We start from the raw sequence: 24800 nt of genomic DNA, 5'->3' as shown, positions 1-24800 counted from the left end.
ACACCTTCTTCCCCCATCCAAAAACCCTTGTAAGGGTCTATTACACCTTTTTTCCCCTTTCCTGTGGGTCCTTAGAAAGCCATTAAGCCCTTTCCCGTGGCTTTAATGGGCCTTACTCGCAAAGGTTTTTAAAATACCCCATTCCCAGGTTTTAAACCCTTTCCGTGGTTTCTCCCCTCCTCCACAAAAATATCCCTTCAAAGAGTTTCTACAAAAGGAAGGAAAAGAACACTCATAAAGGACGGTGGAATTTCAAAAGGGAGTTTGCAAAGCCGCATCCAAGATGGAAAGGTTGCATTCGTGATGGCTCCTAAGAAAGCCCAAGGTGCAATCGCAGGAGGATCGTCTCCTAGCATCCACGTGGACATCTCACCACAAGTCCAGGTTTTCCTTCCTAATTTTTATTTTATGTTGTTATAATTCAATCGTGCGAGGATAATTTTTGGAGATAGGATGCATTTTTCGTCTTAAATACTTAGGTTAATTCTGAAAGCATTACCTCACGAGACAGAAAATTTTGGTCATTAGTATTTTCAATAAAACGAACAAAATAAAGTGAGCATAAAATTGATATGCATTTCTAACAAGTAGTTTCATGCATTGCAATAAATTGAAATTTGATTAATGTCCATTTTTACAAAACGGAATTAAGATAGTGTACTTCATTTAGGCATGGGAGTATAAACTGCATGTCGCATTATTAGGACATATCTTCTTCGCAATGAGTCATTAGGGAAAGTGCTAACAATCCATAGGAAATTGCAAGGCATGAAATGATTCTTAAGTTGAATAACTCTAGTCAATTGGTATAAATATCATTTTTCAACTGCATAATTATTAGAAAAGGCTACAGATTTTAGCACGAATCTTGTTCGATGATTAATTGAAATTAGGCTATAACCTAACCTATGCTTGATCTTAAACCAAAAAGTTAGAGTTTGAAATCAACTTACACGTAGACAATGAGTCATGTGATTATGGAAATGATAGTATTATTACCTTCAAGAATAGACAAGTCGGCTTAAACCTAAATACCCAAAATCTGCGAAGGGACTCGTTTAGGAAGAGTTAATTCAAATCCAAAGAACTAACTAGGATTTAAACACGTGACCTAGTCGCTCGTATTGCCAAGGCTGAAACTCCTATACCCTAGAGACTTACCCACATTCACGGAATGTAGGGACATTGGAACATACTTGAGAAGTGATCTAGGGTTTTTCCCTAAGAATCTCTTACTAGAAAAAGATGGAACTTGGAACCCTAGAATTGACAACATTAGCCTAATGTAATCATGAACAGATTGTTTCGTGACTCCATTCGAAGGGTAAATAGTCCCATAGCTTGATGCAACACTTGTGTGATAAATAGTAGAGTCGCACGATCTTGTGAATTGATCACAAGGAAATGGCCAAAGAGTGCCAGGAGGAGCTTTCTAGACATCCTTTTCGATGGACTGCTAAGACGTGTCCTGAAGATAATAGGTGGACATGTTACACCTTCATGTCATACTTCAAAGATAATTGGCTTCCCAAACTAGGTACTTTCACATTAGACTTTGTAACTCCTTTATAATTAAATAAAGATAAAGTGGACTATTTAGTTTATGTTTTACGTATGCGAATCAAGACACCAATGGATCTATTAAAGCATACAATGGTGTCTTGAAAAACCGATTCTTATGTGGTCGTCGCTCAATACATGGGCGATGAGTGGATTGGCTTCTCCACAAATTACTCATGGTTTGTCACCCTTATTATTGGTACACTGAAGCTATGAAGGAAGCTCGTTTTAGTCAAACTTTTACAATACAAAAGATTGTGATATCTTCCTTGGAATGAGCAAAGAGTATTCCTGATCACTTTGTAAAGTTGATGGGTGATGATCATAGCCTTGCCAAAGTTAAAAGTATGAACAACGCCAAGCTATGGTATACTATTCATAATGCTAATTGTGAGTGGGCAAATTGTAATTGTGACTGGGCAATGAAAGGAAAGTTAAGATATTATTCATATGGTACTATATGACTGGGCAATGAAATGAAAGTTATGATAATATCTTGACTATATGATGTCAACTTAGTTCAATTCCAACCTTGAAAGTTATGATTAGGCCTAAGTTAGGATTACTAACCATCCCAATGGGGGGATGTGTATGTGTGTGTGTTCATTCTATAGTGATCTTTTGTGACTTTATAATTTTTGAGTATATATTGTCTAATATCACTTGAATTTGACCTAATGTTTAGTGGTAAAAGGAAAAGTGTGCATGTAATGAAATGATAAATTACAAAGAGTCATTGTGCTTGGCCTATTGTCTTTCAAGGAGAAAGTGCACACAATATTTGTATCATTTGATCCATTTCTTGTTGATAATGCAAGGGTAGGTTGGCCTTTACTAAATCCATTTAGGATGTGCTATTGGTAGATATATCTAACATAAAAGTGTGGACACTTTGCATATATATTCATTATGTCAGAGTAAGAAGTTTTTTTGCAACTTGTGTAGAGGGAGACCCTGCTTTGAAACCACATCTTGAACATTTACAAAGTCAATTACTTGCAACCTTGAAACTAATCAAAGGGAGCTTGCAAGTGACATGGCCACATCCATGTGATGAATGGGTACCAATAAATGATGGTTTTGGCATTTCTTTGAAGTGTGAAAAATCCTTTGTTGAAAATATGCTTTGGACTATTAGGTGACAACCACATTCATCCAGTATACATGACTTCCCAATTTCAGCAAAGAAAAAGAAGCTTTCTATACAAGGACATTTGGACAATGAGGTTGGGTGTCATGATGTAACGTGTCCACCTGTTCACTTGCAGGACTCACGTCTTAGTAGCCCATCGGGAAGGGAGTCTAGAAAGCTCCGCCCGGCACTCCCATGGAATGTTACGAGGTTTGCGATCTAGGTCTTCCCGAGTCTGCCACGTAGCGGAAGTATTCTAGCCACTCCTACTTAGGACCAACTTGAATCAGGGTTTCCTAGTGGTCAAATTCCTAGAACGGCAGCTAGTGTCGATCCCCAGGTGAAATACTTTACGCAGAAACGTCAGGGTCAAAGTGGATTCATGCTGCACTTGGTTCAAGGAGAATGAGAAACGAGAGGGATACAAAGCTCGACCTCTCTACCCATAAGGCATAGTCCCATTCCATTCCCCTAAAACAACATAAATCGGGGTTCTAGTATCCTTGATTCCAACTCAACGTTCCCTGCTGTTCATCTTCCTTAGAGGAAAGTTCCATGCTGTCCATTTTGTTTGAGAAAAGTTCCCGGCCAACTGGGACCACCCATCCGTAGGACAAACCCATGGCCACATCCACCGCACTTTCCTCAGGGTTGCTTTAGTTGTCTAATTACCTAAAACGTTTAGTTGGACTTGTACTAGGCCGAGAATGTTTGGTCCTAGGGTTTCCAAACTCAATCTAAGTTTAACATTAGGTCGGTCGATCCTTAGGGTAGAAACCCTAGATCATTGTTTGCATGGGCGTCCAATTGACCCAAACATTTCGTGAATGTGGGTAGGACCTTTGGGTTTGAGGGTCTCGACTTGGCGTTCCAAGTGCGATATTAGGTAGCACTTCCAACGTGCCAAGCCCTAGCTAGTACTTGAGATGTTTATCATATCGACTAGATATGCCTATACGAATCCCTAACGGTTATAATATTACAAGTGATTTGGGTAAATTGTTCTACTTGTTCTTGCGACAAGGACGATCCTTTCCTAGAGATGCCAAACTTGTTTTAAGGATGTAAATAGTTTCAAGACATCACAATACATGTAAACATGCGATTCATTACTTCTATGCACCAAAAGTTTTGCAATAACCCTAACTTTTCTTGCTAAAGTCATTACACATGATAATTTGGAGAATAACTTACATAGGACCTACTAGGATTTACGTTAAGGAACCATGCCTACAACCTTTTGTCTAAGCAATTGAATTGATAAGCCATGTGACCTTTCCTAAATGCAACTCTTGATGAATGAATTTTTCGCATGACGAATATGTAACATGCAACCCTTTCCTAGATACAACATTGTTAATGAAGTTCATGCAAGACAATTATGCAACCTTAGACCATTCGACAAACATCTTCACATGCAACGTGCAAGTCTATGGTACGATTTTCTTGCTATGCAACGGACGTTAACAATTCTTTCCATGCAAGTCATAGCAAGATATGCTTGTTCTTTCATGGCCAAACAAAGATGCACTTAACAATTTTCATCTTTTTAATGCTAGGCAATATGCGTTTTAGGCTTGTCACTTTGAAATGCATGGCAAGGAAACAAGCTACTAAGCTCGTAAAATGGATAGGTAATTTACATTCATAACATTGGAAATGCAAATAACCCAATTGCTTGTCATGCATTAATTTTAGTAAATCGTTCGAGTAGGCAATTTTACCCAAATGCATTTTAACTAGGCTAGGTGAATTAAAAACATGCATAAGTGCTTCCTTTCAATGAAAGTTATCGTGCTTAATGCATTTCTTATACGTGGGATTAAAATCGTAAAACTTGGGCTTGTGGATTCGTGGGGATGTCCACGTGTATGTTCGGGGAAGAACCTCCCGCGGGTGCACCTTGCGACTTGGGCTTTGGAGCCATCGTTGATGATTTGAACTCCGTGAATTGCTCTCGCTTCTACGCGTTCTTCGAACAGCCTCAAGACCTACCTTCTCCCTCGCACGCAAGAAATTCCTTCACCGAAATGCGGTTTTGAAAGCAACCCGGGAAGGCTTGTAGGAATGGGGCTTATGGAAGCCCACCCTTAGAAGATTCTCAAGAAGCTTCTAAAAAGCTTCTGTTTTTTCCAGAAAATGTGGAGGGCCAATGATTGGTGGGAAGTCAACGACGAAGGGGGGGTAATTATGGCAATATGGCAGCAGAAGGTTGGGCAGCAGCGCGGTTGCAATGGTGTGGTTGTGACGGCAACGGCGGCACCGAACAGCACGGCAGCAAGTGGACAGGCAACGGGCAGCAACAGAATCATTCCGTCCTCTCTCTCTGATCCTCCCTCCTGATCCCACACTAAGGAGTGTTTATATAGTGCTAAGGGGGGGGGAGATACTCCACACACGTGGAGCCCTCATGCTTCTCCCTTCTCCCCATGCACTCCACCTCTACAAGCTCCCACACACCTCACTTACTTCTTCTCACACTCCCTCTCCTCCAGCCATGCATCGGCTGGGGGAAGGGATAATTAGAAAGAAATTTGCCTAAATTCTCACCATTTTCAATTTCCCCTTTTATCCAATAATGGTGTTCTCACGCGGATTTGCGGTTTTGAACCCTGGCCTCCATTGCACAATGGGGATGGGAATTTTTATCGTGCGCGTGGGGTAACCACTTAGCCACCATCATTAGTCGACGCGGGAGATTATTTTGCATAGTTTTTACGCAGGCGTGCGGTGATCAAGTCCTATAATATTTTTGGGCGGAAATATTACACATGAGGATGTTGGCCGCCAGTTGATGTATCAAGTTCCTCTTCTATGTTGACTACACACCATCAACTTAGTTCAATTCTTATTCAAATCAGATTATGGTCTTATCCATGCTTGATTTGATTTTAATTCAAGGGGATGTCCTTGAAATTCTAGTGCAAACATGATGGTATCTTCAAATTGGTCCTTATTTAACTAAAGATTTCTTTTTGACTTGTAAATAAGTTTACTTTGCATCACATCTTGCTATACATAAGTTGCAAGTATGATACATGAATGTGATAAGATCTTACTTATAATGTGGGTTATGGCCAATCAAGGAAAAATCCTTAGTTCTATATAAATGAAGTTAAGTAGCATTTTACCATTGATGGGGGAGCTTTTTATGTTATATCCTATTTGGTATAAACCCTAAAGTTATGACAAGACCTGGGTGTGTGTGTTGTTAGGGGTCCCAAGTTCTTATCTAAGTGTTAGAAATTGTCCTAAGTGCCCTAGAGTGAAAACATCTAGGTTGCCATGGTGCTTGTTAGTCCTAACTTATCTTGGATATGTGTACTACAAGCCTTGAAATCGCAAGTGCATAAGAGTTTTGAATTAGTCATAGGGTAGTCTATAACTTTTCCAACTCTATGTGCACACTACTTCTTTTGCAACAAAGTAGGACTTGCCCTAGGTTTGTGGTTTGCATATCTAGTAACGAGCTACCCTACTTCATGTGCCAATAGGCTCAAGCCAAAGCCCAAATGTCATCTTCTACTATGTATGCCTCTTGCCTATAGTGCTTAGCTTACCTATATAGTATCTATGTATCAATTAATATAAAAAATTAATATCGATAATAATATTAATCATATGATTAGTGAGACCTATGTGTCTATAGTTTTAATTAATATAAAAAATTGGCTCTTAATCATATGTGAGACCTATGTGTTTAATATAGTTTAGTTCGATATAAAGAATTGGTTATATTTGCTATCACTAGACCATCATGTGTTACAGCTAGTTGTGCTACTCCTGGGGCCTCGTTGTCTTTGATGTGATATAGCCAGTGTAGTTTACTAAGACCTAAGTGTCCATAGTTTAGTTTAATATAAAAAACTAATATGATAATAATACTAATTATATGCTTAGTAATATTAATCATATGCTTAGGTCTTACTAGACTATAATAATATGGACCTATGTGTCCCTAATTTAGTTTAATTTAGGAAATTAATATGATAGTAATAATGATATGCTAATATTTCATGGCAAGTGCAAGGGGGCCCGGATTGGTCGTGGCAGGTGCGAGGACCCGGGGCCGTTTGAGCTTATAGCAGCTGCTGGCTGGCAGGGTGGGACCAGAGCGAGCTGGCGAACGACAAATGGGTTGCCGGCAAGACGGACTCTCCGACTGGCTGCTCCAGCCTCCGACGTAATCTCATGGGTCCCTCAGCCGACATGGCAAAATTTGGGGGACCCATGAGTACATTTATCCTCAGCCTCCCAATCACCCATGCATTCCCCCGTACTCAAGAAGGTCGTATCCCATCACCTCGCAAGGCTGCTTGGCCATGTGTGGAAGCAGAAGAGGTAGCTTCGTCGTGCCGAAGTCTTCGGCCATTATCTCAAGTCCCGTGACAAGATTCTCTAGAGCTCGGCTTGAGGCTTCTTTAGGATTGATGGGATGGGACGTTGTTGAAGAGCTCCGCCATGGTCCAGCCTTGTGTCACAACGGTAGTGTCAATTCCGGCTCCCATCAGGTCCTACAAACCAAGAAAGGACGCGTACTAAGCACAACTCTAAGTACGAGGTCAGACATTGATGAGCTCAAATCCCTTGCTATATTCAGTGATCACTAACTCTCTCTCTCTAGATCTCTCCATCAACATCATGTCACATTTCGTACCATTATCTGCGCGTTGATGTCCACCCGGCTGATGGAGGGATCCAAGAGAAGCTCGCCCAGCACAAGCATCAGGTAGAACACCGCTATGGCCCTATGCACCAGGTCCCTCAAGCTATAGTACTCACGGTGCTCGCTGCATCGGGCGCGCAGTACAATTCGAAACATGAGATCCTACACGTGTGGGATGGCACCCGTGACATATTGGAGATGGCACGTGTGAGATCAAGGTCCGCCACCCTGATGGCGGCGCCATGTGCCAGGGAGTGGACGAGGTTTAGCTTTCATGGATTTGATAAAAAAAACAAGAGTATCCTTCAAATTTCAGCACTGCCTCACAGATCACGATTTAGAAATCTACACTTTTTAGAGACATGCTGATGGAAGAGGAGATAATATATGTTGATTTTAGCATTTTACTGCGTCTTTCTTTCATGGATATTTGGTTGTACACAACAACGTTAAGTGCTTCAAAAACACTAAGAAATACTCGAGTAAAATTACATTTAGAATTGCCAAATCTTTCAAAATTTATTAGTGTGCTAGCGTGACCATGACTAACAAGCGCACTCGCCTGGGGAATCACTCATTGTTTTGAAAACCAAAAATTACCATGACTGTAACTTTAGAAAGAGGCGAAAGCGCAAGCCCACTACACTAAAATCAATTATAGGGGGTAAAAGCATAGTTAGGTGGTATCAAAAGCAATGTCATTGATAGCATTTTTCTATGAAAATCTATTCATGAAATAGGCTAGTTGATTCGGTGCTATAAGTAAACCAAAGTACTTTTCAATGACAATTAATATAAGCAGTTCAAACACTTCTAGGCATATGTTTCAAAGCGTACACTATCCTAAGAATATTCCAAAAGTGGTTTGTTTAAAACTGCTAAAATAGTGGAAAAATAGTACCACCTAACTATGCTTTTACCCTAGTACCAATTAGGGTAAAGGGGCCAATAAAGTGATGCCTCTAAAAAAGGAAACACACCCCAACCCATTTGAGTGACAATTTTGCAAAAAAAGATGCGACTTTTTAAGCCACTGAACACTATGATTTAAAAGAATTGAAATTACAAAAGAGCTTAATGTGAGTTAAGCAATTGAGGTAGGCAAATTTGTTTATATTTTGGATTTAATTAAACCTTAAAGCAATGCATCCTTGAGTGTTATTCTAAATTTGGCCCCTCGTTGTCACTCTTTTATCAACCTTTCATTTATAACTAGGACTACTTGATAAAAATATCAAAACATCCCAATGCTTTTTCTTTGAGCTCTATATGATATAAATAGTTTAACCAGTAAAAACTATTTATGGAACTGACTTGGAAAAAAAAGCTATAAGGGAGGATTATTATATAACACTCTATTGGCTCCTTTACCCTAATTAATGGTATGCGCAAAAAAAAATATAAAATCTTGAGGCTCTTGGAGAAGGTGGTTTGGATATTATTATATAAATACCTTGCATCCTATTTTCATACCCCATTGATGGAGTCGTAGACTACTCAATACTCTTCCTAGTTGAAAAGACTACTACTCATCATGATTAGAACTTATCAATATACTTATGCATTGAGTTAGACCCATAGTTCTCCCACGTCTGAAGGTCCTACATCCCCTTACCTTCAATGCATCACTTCTTCCTCATTTTCTTCACATAACTTTTGTCTCTTCATGTAACTTGCCTCCCCTTTTCCACTATAGTAGAGGAGGTCCTTAATGTTGCTCACCATCCACTAGTTGGGAGTAGTATGAATTTCTAATAGTAATTCTGTTAAAATGTTAATATAAGAGACATGGAAAGAGAGGGATGAAAATCAAGAGAGGGGAGAATATGGAAAACCATCATTAATAAGTCTAAGATTAGGTGAATTTAAGTATTTCATACACTATAAGGATACATACACATATATAGTGATGGCGATTTTCGACGTAAATTAGTGACGTCGCTAGCGACGGTACTCAGGCAAAAAAATGTGGGCCGAAACCCGAGTGTGTCATTTTGCGTGAACGAACGAAAGAGAGAGCGAAAGGGAGAGCGAACTCCATTGAGAGGGAGAGGGAGAGAAAGAGAGAAAGAGATAGAAGGAAAGCTTCTCACCACCACCACCGCCGTTTGCAAAGAAGAGGAGGAAGTGTACGGAGGGCGAAGAGAAGCCGCGGTCACGAAGAGGAGCCACCAAATCCATCCTAAAGCCGCGGTCACGAAGAGGAGCCACCGAATCCATCCTCGAGCCTTTGCGGCAAGTGCATAGTTCCCTCTTGCTTTGTTTTTGTTTTTTCTCATTTTCTTTTGCTTGTTTTTGTTAAAAATTATGTGTATTGAGAGAGAAAGAGAGTAAATGAGAGAGAAAAGGAAAGAAGGAACGAGAGAGAGAGAGGGAGAAAGCATTAAACATAATAGAGAAAGAGAGAAAGAGAGGGAGAGGGAGGGAGCGAGGGAGAGAGAGAGGGAGGGAGAGGCTATTGTTATTCTTGTTGTTATTTTATTTATTATTATTTTTTTCTTATTTGTTGTTGTTGTGGTAGTGGTAGTGGTAGTGATTTAATTTCTTATTTTCTTATTTGACGTTGTTGTTGTGGTAGTCGTAGTAGTAGTAGTGGTAGTGGTAGTGATAGTAGTAGTTGTTGTAGTAGTAGTGGTAGTGGTAGTGATAGTAGTAGTAGTTGTTGTTATCTAATTTCTTCTTTTCTTGTTTGTTGTTATTGTGGTATAAGTTGTAGTTGTGGTTATAGTAGTACTAGTAGTAGTAGTTTTCTTGTTTGTTGTGGTAGTTGTAGTGATGGTTATAGTAGTAGTAGTAGTAGTATTCTTGTTTATTGTTGTTATTGTGTTTTTTTTTCTTTTCTTGTTTATTGTTGTTTAGTTTTCTTGTTAGTAGTAGTAGTAGTAGTAGTTTTTTATTCTTTTCTTATTTGTAGTAGTAGTAGTAGTAGTAGTGGTAGTAGTAGTAGTTGTTGTTGTTGTTATGATTTTTTCTTCTTTTCTTGTTTATTGCAGTGGTAGTGGTAGTGGTAGAGAGAGAGATGTAATTTTGTTAAAGGAAATGAGAGAGAGAGAGGAAGAGAAAAAGAAAGAAGGAACGAGAGAGAGGGAATAAACATACAACATAATAAAGAAAGAAAAAAGAGAGAGAGATGGAAGGAGAGAAGAGAATGAATGGATTAAAAAAAAAGAGAGGATAAGATCTTGTTCTTTAACATCTTCGTTTCTTATTTGTAGTAGTGGTAGTAGTAGTGGTGGTGGTGGTGGTAGTGGCGAGGTCCAGTACAATACCACGAGACGGGAAATTGGTGGTGGTGGTAGTGGCGAGGTCCGGTACAATACCACGAGACGGGAAACACTCTGACATATATTAATTTGTGGGTGGATGGAGACTTTACATACGTTAAATTTGTTGAGTTACAAGAGAATAAGTCTATTCTCAAACAATTTAAGAAAGAAAAAAAGAATGATAACAAGAACAAATTGTTTGTCATAACATAGACCAAATTGAAAACGATGAAGGTTGTGATGTTCAAGATCATGAGACATATCTTAATCAGTGTATCCCATGTCCTTGCTCTCGATGTAAGGTGGCAATTAGACGAAAACGTCGATTGTCTATAGAACACGTACAACGCTTCAGCCAGTTTCAATCAGGGATCATTGATCAGGCAACCTCAGATTTTGAGCAAACAATAAGAAAAGTGTATATCAATCATGCATTGTATTCGCAAGCTAATTGAATATCATATACAAAAACATTGGGTGTGGTTGGTAAATTTTCTATCCAGGGAGGTGACATCTCGTCCCAAGGAGGAGTGCACACTTTGCGGCCAGTTAGAAGAGTTTGTGGGCGTGCGATGGATGGAGTTCCTGAGCCAATACACCACTTGGAAGGTACTACCCAATCTATACCGTCAATACTAGAGGAGAGAAGCAGCCTTCCAGACTTTCCTACAATATTGGAGCCTGAGATGGAGGCAATGATCGATGCATTGATGCCCATGGATATCGAGACATGTGATCCACTTATTAGAGAGGAAGCATCCATATCATTATATGATGGGTGCAAAGTACCTCGCTTGAAGATACTGCTTGCACTGCTAAGTGTGCAAGTAAAATACAGGTGGAGCGATGCGAGTGTGATCGAGTTGTTCAGGTATCTTGTACATACACTTCATTGATTTCTTTTCGGTCCTATCATAAAAAACATTTGTGCTTTTTCAAGGTGTTTTATGATTTTTTTTTCGGGTTATTGAAGTATCATATATTATCACTTGCAAATACCATGCCTGAGTCTCATGATGATGTGCGATATGTTTTACGAAAGCTTGACATGGACTACAACAGCATCCATGCATGTATCAACGATTACATACTGTTTCAAGGAGACTACAAGACTATGGAGACATGTTCAAAGTGTGGTGCTCACAGGCATCTACAGGACTTGAAAGGGAAAACCATCCCTCAAAACGATCTTAGACACTTTTTGCTTATGCCCCGCATAAACTACATATTTCGTACGTCCGGTATGGCGAGCTTGACAATGTGGTATACACAGAATAGGTACACAGATAGAGTTCAATGAATATCAGTGGATTCACGCGCATGGAGCCACATTGACTCTACCTTTCCAGGCTTTGCCCGTTAGCCAAGGAATCTTCGGCTCGATCTTGATATGGATGGTGTAAACCCACTCAGTCTGCGCTCAACTTCTTATAGTGTGTGGCCTATAGTCCTTGTCAACTACAATATCCTTCCATGGCTTTCTACGAAGAAACGACATCTCATCCTTAGCTTGCTCGTTCCCAACTGCTACAAAGTCAAAAAATATGGACGTGTATCTTCGTCCATTAGTTGATGAGCTTAAGATTTTATGGGAGGAGGGGGTCACTGTGCAAGATATGAGCAAGCACGATGATCGACGATCCACCAATATTCGAGCCATTCTCATGTGGACCATGCATGACTTTCCGGGATTCGCAGAGTGCTCAGGTAAGTAGGCTTCCATTCTCATTGATAATATCTATCATAGCTAGTTCAAGTTTATATTCATTGGATAGAGGTGTTGGGACAGGTCTGGTTACCTCAGGTTATCATGCATGTCCTTTGTGTGGGCCACATTTAGACTCCCAAAGGTCACAAACCATGAAAAAGATGGTATATCAAGGACACGCCGCTTTATTTCCAAAGGGTCATGAACTCAAGGAAGGTTTTCATGGACGACCTCCAACACGTATGACTGCCCAAAGTTGCACTACAAGAGAAAGGCCCTATAGACGCACACTGTACACGCGAAAAAGCGGGTGCATTTATAAGCCCGTGTATCAGCGCATCTATTCACGCTAGTATAAAAAACGTGGCTATATATCCGCGCCGATAAACATGCTTATAGATGCGAAAATAAACACACATATTTTTTATTTCTCATAAGTCCCTGAATATGACCAAACCTCTTAACAACTAGTATTTGTTTGAATAGGGCATGATTGGATGTATATACGACATAATTACACCTGGATCATATGCTAGGACATGATATACATGTATAGGATCATACGGACATGATATACATGTATATACGACATGATATACATGTATAGGGCATATACATGTGTAGGACATGATATACATTACCAACTTTACTTCTTTCTGAGTATTACAAATATACATCCAATCATTCAAAGCTAATTATATATATGTGATTTCATGCCCTATATACATCCAATCATGCCCTATACAAATGTGATTGGATAGGGCATGATGATTGGATGTATATATAGATCAAAGGTTGACTTGTGCATTTGCAATATATATATATATAGAGAGAGAGAGAGAGAGAGAACTGATCAATACACTCACATGTCTCATTTGTTGTGCACTTAACCTTGCCATGCATGCCAATTCATAGCATGAGTAGATTGATGTAAATCAGTTGGCTTGTGCATGTGCAAGCTATTCCAATCATGTCAAGGTGCACTTATAGCTCACATATAATTTTAGATAAGGTGGACCACATGTAGCCAATGTGCACATGTCCTCTTTTCATCATCTTTAGCCAGTGTGTCCACTTGTTGGTGACTAATACCAACAAGCCAACTACAAATCTCTTATCTATGAAATGTATAAGTAAATTAACTTGGTTAATTTGATGAGGCCAAGTTTTCCTTCCATGGACAGTGTGGTTGGCTATATTCTACTTCAAGGTTATAAGAACTTACAGAAGTCAATGGAGCATCCTAAAAATGACGATACTTTAATTACTATATCAAGTCACTTCATATACATATCTTTGATTGATTGATGGATAATATACCTTTCTCTATCTCTTTCGTATACACCTTCATTGCATTATCTCTGTCTAGCTAAAAATCATTCGTGCTTTATCCACCTATTGATACTTGCATGCAATTGTAAGTGGGATGGTCTAGTAGGTCACTACATATATGCCAATTGACTTGCCAATGTGTTATCTCTTATCCTCAAGCTTTGTTATATATGTCACCACATAGGTCAATTGATTCCCTAAATGCATGCATTGATTCCCTAAATTGTTCCTGCGCATCTGTAAGCACGTGTAATAGGCATTATTTGCGCATATACACGTGCTTACAGACGCGCCATGCAGATATAGAAAAATTTAAAAAAAGTTGTGGCTTTCTTTTCAAACCTGTGCTTTCCTGCGTTTTTTGCGCGTTTTCTACAGTTCGAGCTCGACATCACTACTCGTGTCTATCTATCACTTCATGAAGACAATGAGGCAAGAGAGGACATGAGGAAAGAAGAGCCAAAGAGTAAAGAACAAGAGCCAAATAGCAAGGAAGAGAAGAAGATTCAAGCAACTTACCAAGGGAAGGGAGAAGGAGGACAAGGAGCTTGCAACCTAGCCGCCACCTGTTGGAACAAGCAAAGAAGGTGAGTTCTTCTTCTCTCTCTCAATCTTGTTTGCTTTCTCTGTTTGTTTGTCTCTCTTCACATGCTACTGGATCTTGTCATCTATGGAGGTTTTTTTGCACGTTTTTTAAGCAAGTTTGAAAAGAAATGGTCCGACTGTGCGCATCTGTCAGCGCATCCAGATGACAGTGTAGACGCAGGTATAGATGCGGAAATAGACGCGTTGACAGACGCCCACAGAGACACAGATATAGACGTGCACAGAGACGCAGGTATAGACGCTGCATGTAATATATTTTATCTGCACAGGGTAATATGATTTTTCTTGTGTAGATATGGAATCTTGGATCCTCCAGCACCCCATTCAACAAGGAGCAATTCATGGGGGAGATGACCAATTATCTTGGTCGCCCTTCCACTGCTGCAGAGGAGGTTTTCAGTGTGATGTCTGGGACACCTATCACATCTTTGCCTACACAGGGATCAGCTGAGGTACATGGATCGGTCGAAACACGTGAATCTGCAGAAGTACGTGTATCGAGTGAGGTAGAGGGTAGTGCACATCGAGGGAGGAGGGAGAGTTGTGCGGGAGGACGAGGAGGTCGAGGGCTTTGTGGGGGTTGCCTAGGTGGTGGCTCTCGATCACCCTCACCGGAAAATGAGAAAGATGAGCCTCCACAATTGTACTACTCTGTCACACTGATGTTGGTGGTATCTTGCATGACTTTGACGGGAGTTAAGTGATAGCCTACTTGAGGAGTGTCGTGCATGCCACATACAAAGATTGCACGATTCCCTTCAAGCACCAAAAAAATGGTTTGTGGCAAGAGGTGCTGTAGGCAGTACATAAAAGTTACCCTAATCCCGAGAATTCACGATTCTCAAATGATTGGGGACGGTCAAAGGTGAGAGACGCGCTTCATAACAAGAGGATGTCTCACCTTATGACGCACGCCAAGGAGTCATTGCGGAGACAAGAGCAGGGGCGCCCTGGATATGGCCAACCACCCAATTGCCACCGCAAGGAGTGGAAAGAGGCCAAGAAGAGAGTAGCGGAGAAAATGACAAGTCGCCAGCATGCAGAGGCGCGACGTATCCACATGGCAACCATGGGATTGTCGCATTATGGATCGGGTGGCAAGGAGTCATGGGAGGCTGATTTTGTAAGTGTTATTTGATTTTTTTTAAAAAATTAAATTTTGTAATTTGTTTCACTTCATTATGTAGTGTGTTTTAATACGTTGTATGTTCAAATTGTTTTGTAGTATCATATCATTGGTAGGATGCCTACTCCTAGAGAGGTAGGCTACCATCGAGGTCATAACCGGGCGTCCACTTGGCAGCATTTCTACGAGGAGGGACTCATCACGGAGGAGCAATATAATCGCACCATGAGGATTCCACCACCAGAAGAGGTATGTTTTATTTTTTACATGAAAAGTATAGATAACTCTAATTTATTGTTTGTAATGGTATTTATATACCTTAATCCTTTGTGTAGGCGAACCTTGATGCAGTTGAGGATAGCGAAGGGGGAACTAGCAGTAGCAGTGGCGGCAACGGCAGCGGCACAGGCAACGGTGGTGGTAGCGATGATGATGCCTCTTTTGAGGAGATATAGAGGAGCCCCATGCATGCATACCTCCCCTTGGCTTGTAATTTTCATTTTTGATATATATTACTTTCAGTTATAGTGCTTGCGACCATGACGTCACAAGCACTAGAACTCATAATGTAAAAACGTTTCATCTATATATATGAAATTTCGTGTTCTACATACATTATTTTGTTTTTAGTATCCAATCTTCGAAATAATCTTTCTCTGTTTTCCCTAAGCATACAATTTGATGTTGATGGTGCGCATCTATTCTCGTCAAAAACTTGCAGAGTAAACACGTTTTTAGACGCGTAGATACACGCGTGTATAGACGCACAATATGAATATATCCACTTTTTTCTAATATGATTATATATTTACGTAGCGTGTCAATACGCGCGTCTATATGCACGTCTACGTGGGCGTGTAACTCTGACTATAAGCACACTTTTAGACGTGATACAGTAGACGCAGAAATAAACGCGGTAATAAACGCTCCTGACTTTTTTTTTCACAATTCAAATATTGCGTCTACAAGCGCGTCTATGGAGCCTTTTTGTTGTAGTGTTGGTATGAGGTGAAAATGGTCCATACGGAGTCACATCCAAACGGAATGCGATGGTTCTCAGTTTTCTACGAGTTGCCATATTGGACCCACTTACAGATCAACCACTTGTTGGATCCCATGTATATTTTCAAGAACGTGGGCAGCTTACTAGGGGACCACATCACAAGAAAGAGAGACACTATAGGGGCACAAATGGATTTGAAGGAGGTAGGCAAGATGGAGGCGCTTTGGCCGCAGTCGAGTGCTAATGGTCGCTTACAGCTACCTTGCGCTCCTTGGGTTTTGTCCACTAAAAAAGAGTGCATTGTGAAGCAAATAGTTAAGTCTATCGGCACTCCAACGGATATGATGCCTTCTCTCAAGTCCGCGTTTTCTAAAGAAGACAAATTATCAGGGTTAAAATCCCATGATTGGTATAAGATATGTCAAGTTTGTATTATGAATGGATTGTAAGTGGCCTACGTATTTTGCTTTTTGGAGTGTAGTTGTTGTTCATAATGCTTCCTCGTTTGTGACAGTTTGTACTACTGATGGCGATCGCAGGATGCCTTACTCCAGAAACATGCGGGGCGATTTACAAGTTGCCAACTTTAGTGCAATGGATCTTACAGAAGGAGATTAAGACGTCCTCTATTGAATCCCAAGGCGGGGAGCAGTGAAGATGGTTTATCTCTTTGAGAAATACCTGCCTACCAGCATGCTCATGATACAAATCCATCTTCTTGTGCATCTTGCAGATGAAGTGGAGATTGTTGGGCCTGTCCATATGCGATGGATATTCTTCTTATAGTGCTTCATGAAAACCTTGAAAGGCTTTGTGCGACAATGAGCTTGGCCAAAAGGTAGTATGGCTGAAGATTGGTTGGTGTTTGAGGCATTAGTGTATATTTCACAATGGCTATATACCAACGATGGATTCAAACAATAGTATGATATGGTCGCTGAAGAATGATGACAGACTGACCAGAGATGTAGTGGTTGGAAATGGGGTAGAAAAAAGAATGGATGTTGCAATGGAGGAGAAAGTGAATCACTTTTGTATGTTGCACCATGCCTCCATGGAGACATGACTCACTAGGTACCGACAAGATAGGAAAGATTGGGAGGAAACGTGATCTGAATTTCGACATAGTACGTGCCATCGACCGATTCGATATCCCGAGGGCATGGAGAAGACACCATGGTTTATGTCAACGCAATGGTTGCATGGAGCTTTGACCGCAACATATCACGAAGGGGTGGAGGTCTCAACCGAGGAGTGGAAATTCTCAAGGGGATGTAGTACAAAGGTGATGATGTGTTTAGGGTTTGTCGTATCTATATTTTATATGCGATAACTAATTGAGTGTTTTAATGTACAATACAAAATATATAGTGTAGCATGGTCATGCTAATGGCATTTTCGCATGGAGCGTATTAACAAAATGCGTTCCACAACAGATTGTGATATCATGGCAAAGTTCGAGAAGCAATGGATCCAAACACGGTTATAGATGAGATGGAGTATTTTGGAAACTTGCAAAGTATTGTCATGGTGGATTACCGTAGCTTCTCCATGATCCTATTCAATGTGTAGTGGTTCAAAGTGGTACTTGAAGGAGCTGGAGCAACAGTTCGACAAGGTCCATCTGGATTTCTTGAAATAGATTCCGAAAAAAATGGACGGATTTGCGCAACACGTTTGTTTTGCCAGACCATTGTGAACACATGCATGAACTCATGTTTTTTTAAATTGTATTGCGACATGGTATGTGTCACAATAGTTAAATCTCTCTTGTACATGATTTTGAACATATGATGGTGTTATGTTATACATTCAGATCCCCGAAGTGCGAGAGTATATGATCAAAGCAATGTTTCAAGCATAGATAAGAACAATATACAAATAGATGGGTCGATATTGCAAGGGGTGGAGGCCACTGAAAGCTTGGAGCATGTAGAGGAGTCAGCATCGGGTAACAATGATGGAAATACAGGAGTCCAAGAACGAGGTGGACTCATCCCTTTGTGGTGACATGTCTATCGACCTTCCAGTGTATCCGGAGTTATGTCAAGAGATTGACATGAGACCATAGGGTACTTCATACTTGGAGCATCCACCTACTCAATTCGTTGACGAATCACTTGTAAGGGTACATAAGATATGCATTTAAAGTAAGATCATTTTTAAAAGATTTATATTATCATTCTTTGTATGATTTATATTGATTATGCTAACATCAATTTTTGTCTGTGCATGTGACCTTTGTGGATATTTAGATCATCATGACGAGTCGAGAGATGAGCGACGATGAGCTACAAGAGATCTTCATATGTATGTCTCCAGATCAGATGGCTCGATTCAGAGATATGGCGGACCAGGAGGTGTCTCGGACACCATCAAGCCATTCTATTAGATCTACTTCGGTGCGCTCTGATGCTTTAATTTTCAACAGACAAGGTTGACGCTCCAGACTTAGGTTAGACAGAGGAAGTGATTTAGGGGGATACTGCGGAGACCTGGATACAGTGAGCCTGCGGTCGGCTCGGGATACAGGTGCTACTCCTCTCTCTCATGGCGGTTCAAGAGAGCATGGCTCAGGCAATTGTTGCGGAGGTATCAACGCAGTGTCTCGTCTCATCGTTCTACTGGAGTTGCGTCACCCGTAGGATTTGTCACACATGTGGGGACATCTACTCCAGTCACTCCAGCTTTTTCTCAGCCGTCCATAGGTGGCACCCCTATGGGTGCTACTCCAAGAGATACTACCCGCGTAGGTACACCAAATGTACAGGGATCTCCTAGATATGCCCAGGAGCGTGGTCGCAAGTGGGAGAGGACACATCTTAGGCATATCCTAGAGGGGTATGGATACCTTGTAGATGATAGGACAAGAGCCATCATCATGAATGATGAGGGGAGGAGGGTGATGGCTCGTATGAAAGAGTTGTGCCAACAAGTTTTTCGGCACAACGTCTTGGATCATTGGAAGAACATACCAAAGGGGAGCAAGGACTACATAGTAGCATCCTTGCATGAGGAGTTTCCGATACCAGCCGTAGCAAATAGATTTTCCACAGGCTAGATGATGGAGTACATGCGTGTGTGTATATCACACAAACGATCGAATGCACATAAGGCACTTAAGAGTGGGGTCTCAAAGCTCGAGTGGCTAGACGTGGACGACCGATACTGACTCAAGGAGGAGGCTACATATTCTCCAGGATGTTGAAGACAGCAGCGCAAGGCATCGAGGGCACGACTGGAGACCGGAGTGGTCAATCATCTTGGGAGTGGCGACCACATGACATATTTGGAGAACTTTGTAAGTTTTTCTTTTATTCTGCTAGCTTATTTTTTTGCAATATCCCTTGTACTGACAATCGTGTTTGTAACAATTGTATTTTGTTTTCTTTGCAGCACTCCATTACGAACCGTGATCCCACTAGCCTAGAGACTCGATATGCAGAGAGACACGGTCGCACTGCATTGATCGACCGATTGTATGGACGCAGTGGCCCTATAAGTCACTCATCTTTCTTGTCCTAGTTACTAAGTTTAATTAAAATGCATTATTGTATGATGGACTGATGTGTGGTTTTTTTTTTTTTTGCAGAGTCCATTCGATGCTCCTTTGCGATGGGACGAGGTTTCAGATGGTGAGGATCTATAGCTCGCCCTTGGATCCTTGGAGCTCACATACTCTTCTTTTTTCGTCACGTGATTTGTGTAGGCATTTTCTATGTAGTAGTAGTATCTTGCCATTATTGTATCGAGGGATCGCTTTCATTATGCGATCATGTATTTATTTCATGTATCAGTGTTATGATTCAAATACACTTTGCCTTTATTTACACAAGCATTGTACACATTACTGAAACTATTTTATATGGACCAAATAAAGCATATAGTGTTTGCTGCCTTGCCACAAAATTATTTTTTTTCCTGTTACCATCGCTATTAGCGTCAGAAATTTGCTTCACACATCGCTATTAGCGTCGCAACATGCATTGCAAAGTGTTGTTATCAGCATCGCTATTTGCATTGGTATCAACAACATTGATAATGACGCTGATACCGACTATTCTATGGCGTCGCCAATACCAACGTTTTTTGCGACGACGGGGGCAAATTTCTTTATGAATATTTTCGTTGCTTTAAACGTCGGTATAAGGCATGTATCTTGTAGTGATATTCTATTAGTAGATTGTACATATAACTACTAAGTATTCATTTGTTTTGTGTATAATAGTGTTCGAATAGTAAATGTTAAATAAACTATAATATTGTTTTGCTAGTAACTGTTAGATATATTTAACAAAGATCAATAAATATTAGGCACGATAAGCATTTAATTAGTAAATATGAAAGGTGACCATTAATGTTGAATATTAATTCGTGTATGATTACATGTGCTTATGTTTAGGATAACTCACTAATAGTAGTTAAATTAGTAGTAAGATTAATCTCAATATATCTAGGCTATTACTAAATCAATGGTTGGGCTAACATGTTTAGAATAAAAAGGTTAAAATAGTAGTAGGTTAGTAGATTAGTAGTACGTTGGTAGTTTAGTTAGCAAATAATAGGTTAGTAATGGTGGTAGATTAGTAGGTCGGTTGATTAGTAGATTAGCATTAGTAGTGGATTAGTAGTGAATATAAAATAGGTCAAGATAACTTATTAGTTTTGGAGTTATCATCTTTGGGAGATAGTGTTCATGATCTTAGAAATAGCTTTTTATACATAAGGACATTTTGCACCCGAAGGGTGGACGAACTTGATATCATTGTTGGTATATATGTGGCTTGTACTTCTACCTTTGAGATCAAGAATACAATGTACAACCTTTGGAGGATCCCATTAGCTAAGAAGATTAAGTTGGTAATTTTTTTTTCTCTTCATAAGCAATATCATCAATCCTTTGGTTCATAATGAGGATGAATCAATAGCACAAATTCAATGGTAGCCATGATTGTATTATAAGTGAAATTAGGATAGAATGATAGGTTATGAGAGAGTTATGATGGTCTTTTACCCTTGTAAGGAACACCATGGCTATCATGATCCACTTGTAGAGACCATATCGATGTATCTAAAGCCAATGCACATCCGTGCTAATGAGAATGCAACTCTCTCTTACTCTTAACTTAGTATACTATCAGTCATTCTTTCAACCTATAGTCATGAACTCCACCTTTTGAATATTTGAGAACAATCTTTTACATGCTTTTATGCCCTTCATGCACACTTATGTTTTCCTCTTCCCACTAAAAGTTAGACTTGTACATGTGACTCAAAATATATGATCAAATATGCTTTTGACACAAAGCCATTTCTATTTCTACACTACATGTTATAAAAATACTTAAACAATTAAAGGCTACTTCGTATTCAAATTCATCACTTTGACTAGACACGGAGCATGTGATGCTCGTGCTTTGCTATTGTATGACTAATTAATGATTGCACCATGACTTTAGAAGCGTTGATGACTAACTTCTCTTCAAGTTATTGCTACTTGGAGTGCATTAGAGAGATGCGTAGAGTTGGGGTTGCTAAGAGTGGGGGTTGGCGACAAGTGGCTGATGATGTTTTTGTGGACATGCCCATGTGGCTTTGAGCATGGGGCAACTGCCAATCAAAACAATAGGAAAAGTTTGTGATAGTGAGCTCAACGGTGGGCGGGGCAAGAGTGGAACCTAGGCAACTCTTCCTGCCCTAATTAAAAGGGATCCATGAGAACTCACCATGCTAACTATGCATGATGAGTTCTCATGGATCCCCTTTGGTTTGGGTGGGAGGCGCTAGCTCCACCCTCCTCCTCTTGGCCCGTCATGCACTCTTATAGGTATCACCACCTTTCACAAAGCATAACATTACATTAAAAAGCGTCATCACTTTTGTGATCAGCCCGTTCTTGCGTGATCATTTCCTCCAAAAAAGACATTGATCAAACATATCATCTATGGCAAAGCATTGCTGCCAACAAAGCATTGTAACAAAGTAAGAATGTAGCTGTCAATCACTTCGACTAAACAAGGAGCATGTGGAACCCGTGTTATGCTATGGCAGGACTAATTGTAACATAACTTTAGAAATATTAGGGACTGGATTCTCTTTTAATGATATAGCTATTGGAAGTTCGTTAGAGAGATACGCAGAGTTGGGGTTGCTAGGAGTGGGTGTTTCCGACAAGTGACTGTCGATGTTTGTGCGGACATGTCGACGTGGCTCTCACCCTGGGGCAGGTGCCAATCAAAACAGTGGACAAGATTTGCGATAGTGAGCTGGAGGGTGGGCAGGGCGAGAGGGGCGCCTGGGCAGCTCCTCCTTCCCGAACCAAAGGGGATCCATGAGAACTCGTCGACATGTTGACTACGCAGCTCTTGATCCCCAGCTTGTTTGAGGAACCTCTCCGGCCAGAACCTCTCAGGGTCCTCCCACGTGCCAGGGTCCCTCCCAATCGCCCATGCATTCACCAACAGCCTTGTCCCCTCCGGAAGATTGTATCCCATCACCTCGCAAGGCTCCCAGGCCATGTGTGGAAGCAGAAGACTAACAGGCGCATGCAGGCGCAAGGTTTCCTTCACAATGGCAGCTACATAAGGTAGCTTCATCATGTCGGAGTCTTGGACCATTCTTTCGAGCCCCACGAGATTCTCTAGCTCGGCTTGAAGCTTCTTTAGGATCGATGGGTTGTTGAAGAGCTCCGCCATGGTCCAGTCCAGTGTTACAGCGGTAGTGTCGATTCCGGCTCCCATCACGTCCTACAAACCAAGAAAGCACCGCCCTCTCTCTCTCTCTCTCTCTCTCTCTTTCTCTCTCTCTCTCCCACACACACATCAGTATCATGTCACATTTCGTACCATTATGTGCGCCTTGATGCCCACCCGGCTGAAGGAGGTATCCAAGAGAAGCTCATCGAGAATATCGTTCGGGAGGTTCTTCTTCCCATGCAGGATATTCAACTGATGCTGTTTCTCGCGTTCCGTTATCAAGATTTCCCACAGGGTATCGAACCCCACGTGCAGCTCGTCTATGGTCCTCCTGACACCGCGGTCGAGGAACCCCAGCCATGGTACGAAGTCGCCCAGCACAGGCACCTCCTGGAACAACGCCGTGGCCCTATGCACCAGGTCCCTCAAGCTGCAGCCGGCGCTCGCCACGTCGGGCGCGCGGCGGCTGAAGACAATGCGGAACATGAGATCCTGCGCCATGTTGGACATGGCGCGTGTGAGATCCACGTCGGCCATTCTGGCGGCGGCGGCGCTCGCCAGGGAGTGGACGAGGCGGGCCACCTCCTCCCTCCTCAGCGGCTGCGTCCGCTGGACCTTCCGCGCGCTGAAGAGCTGAAGGATGACGACCTTCCTGACGTGGCGCCAGTGGGGCCCGTACGGCGCCATCGAGAAGGCGTGGGCCTGTCCGTACAGGAGGCGGTCCGTGAACAGGGAGGGCGGCCGGCTGGCGAAGGCCTTGTCATGCGTCTGCAGGAACTCCCTGGCCACCCGGGCGCTGGAGGCTACCACGGTGGGCGTGGACCCCAGGCGCAGGCCCATGAGAGGGCCGTATCTCCCCGCCAGGCCTGCCAGCCGCACGTGTGGCAGATCGCCGCTGAGCAGCAGCAGGTTTCCCAGCACGGGCAAGGGCCAGGGCCCCGGAGGAAGCTTACATCGCTGCAGCCGCCGCCTCGTGCAGTTACTGTATATCATGGCGATGCAGAAGGAGCTGGCCCATGCTAATGCAATCAATAGCGCACACAGGGCGCCGGCTGTGAGGCGCTGCGGGCCGATGCTCAGATCTTCCAAAATCTGCATTTTTTGCCCTTTTCCTCTGTTTGTTACCACTCAGACCATCTCTGCTGGACAGGTAGCCAGGTGGTTATCATATAGAAGTCCTACGAACGGAGTGACAGGCGTGTTACTGTGGATCTCTTTGATTCAAACATACGTATCACTTTAAATTTCCTGCCGGATGACAATGAAAGCCGATATCAACATGTAAGGCTGAAATCAACACATATCAGGCCTATCTCTTCCCCGTTTTTCATCCAAGAATCCATCGTCTTTCCTAGACTTACTTTGTTTTGAAAATTTCTTATAATGCGGCTTAGATTGTATTAAGGTAAAAGTATTTACATCAAACCACTCATAGCTGGTAACGATTCATATTACACCTAGCTATGTGTATTCATAGCTTTCAAAACAGACCTTGAACAATCTGTTTTTCCTCCCTAACCCCTCAAAGATAGACAAAACCTCTTGCTTACATTTACCTACATCTAGTGACTCGTATCTACCCACCATTCCAAAAAGCATGATGGTCCTGTCTCCATATGAAACGGATTCCACTAGCATGTATGAGGTCCCATAAGGCAAGAGATGCTTCATTGAATTTGCCCTAAGCACCGCACAAGATCAGCTGG

The 24800-nt window shown here is 41.6% G+C and overlaps 1 protein-coding gene across 1 annotated transcript; it reads right to left on the bottom strand.

Moving 5' to 3' along the window:
* Positions 1-22174: 22174 nt before the first annotated feature.
* Positions 22175-24283, bottom strand: LOC148030329 (cytochrome P450 CYP736A12-like). The gene is made up of 2 exons (XM_087686639.1): positions 23245-24283; positions 22175-23145 (listed from the first exon to the last, which is right to left on the bottom strand). Exons 1-2 carry the CDS (start codon positions 24190-24192, stop codon positions 22510-22512), a joined length of 1584 nt encoding a protein of 527 aa, XP_087542765.1. The 5' UTR covers positions 24193-24283; the 3' UTR covers positions 22175-22509.
* Between the last annotated feature and the right edge of the window lie 517 nt (positions 24284-24800).

The sequence above is a fragment of the Lygodium microphyllum genome, chromosome 10 (genome assembly GCF_053477565.2).
Source record: "Lygodium microphyllum isolate KBCC chromosome 10, Lygodium_microphyllum_v1.1.10, whole genome shotgun sequence".
Classification (NCBI taxonomy): Eukaryota; Viridiplantae; Streptophyta; class Polypodiopsida; order Schizaeales; family Lygodiaceae; genus Lygodium; species Lygodium microphyllum.
The sequence above is the reverse complement of the archived record's forward strand: the minus strand, read 5'-3'. Positions and strand labels throughout refer to the sequence as shown.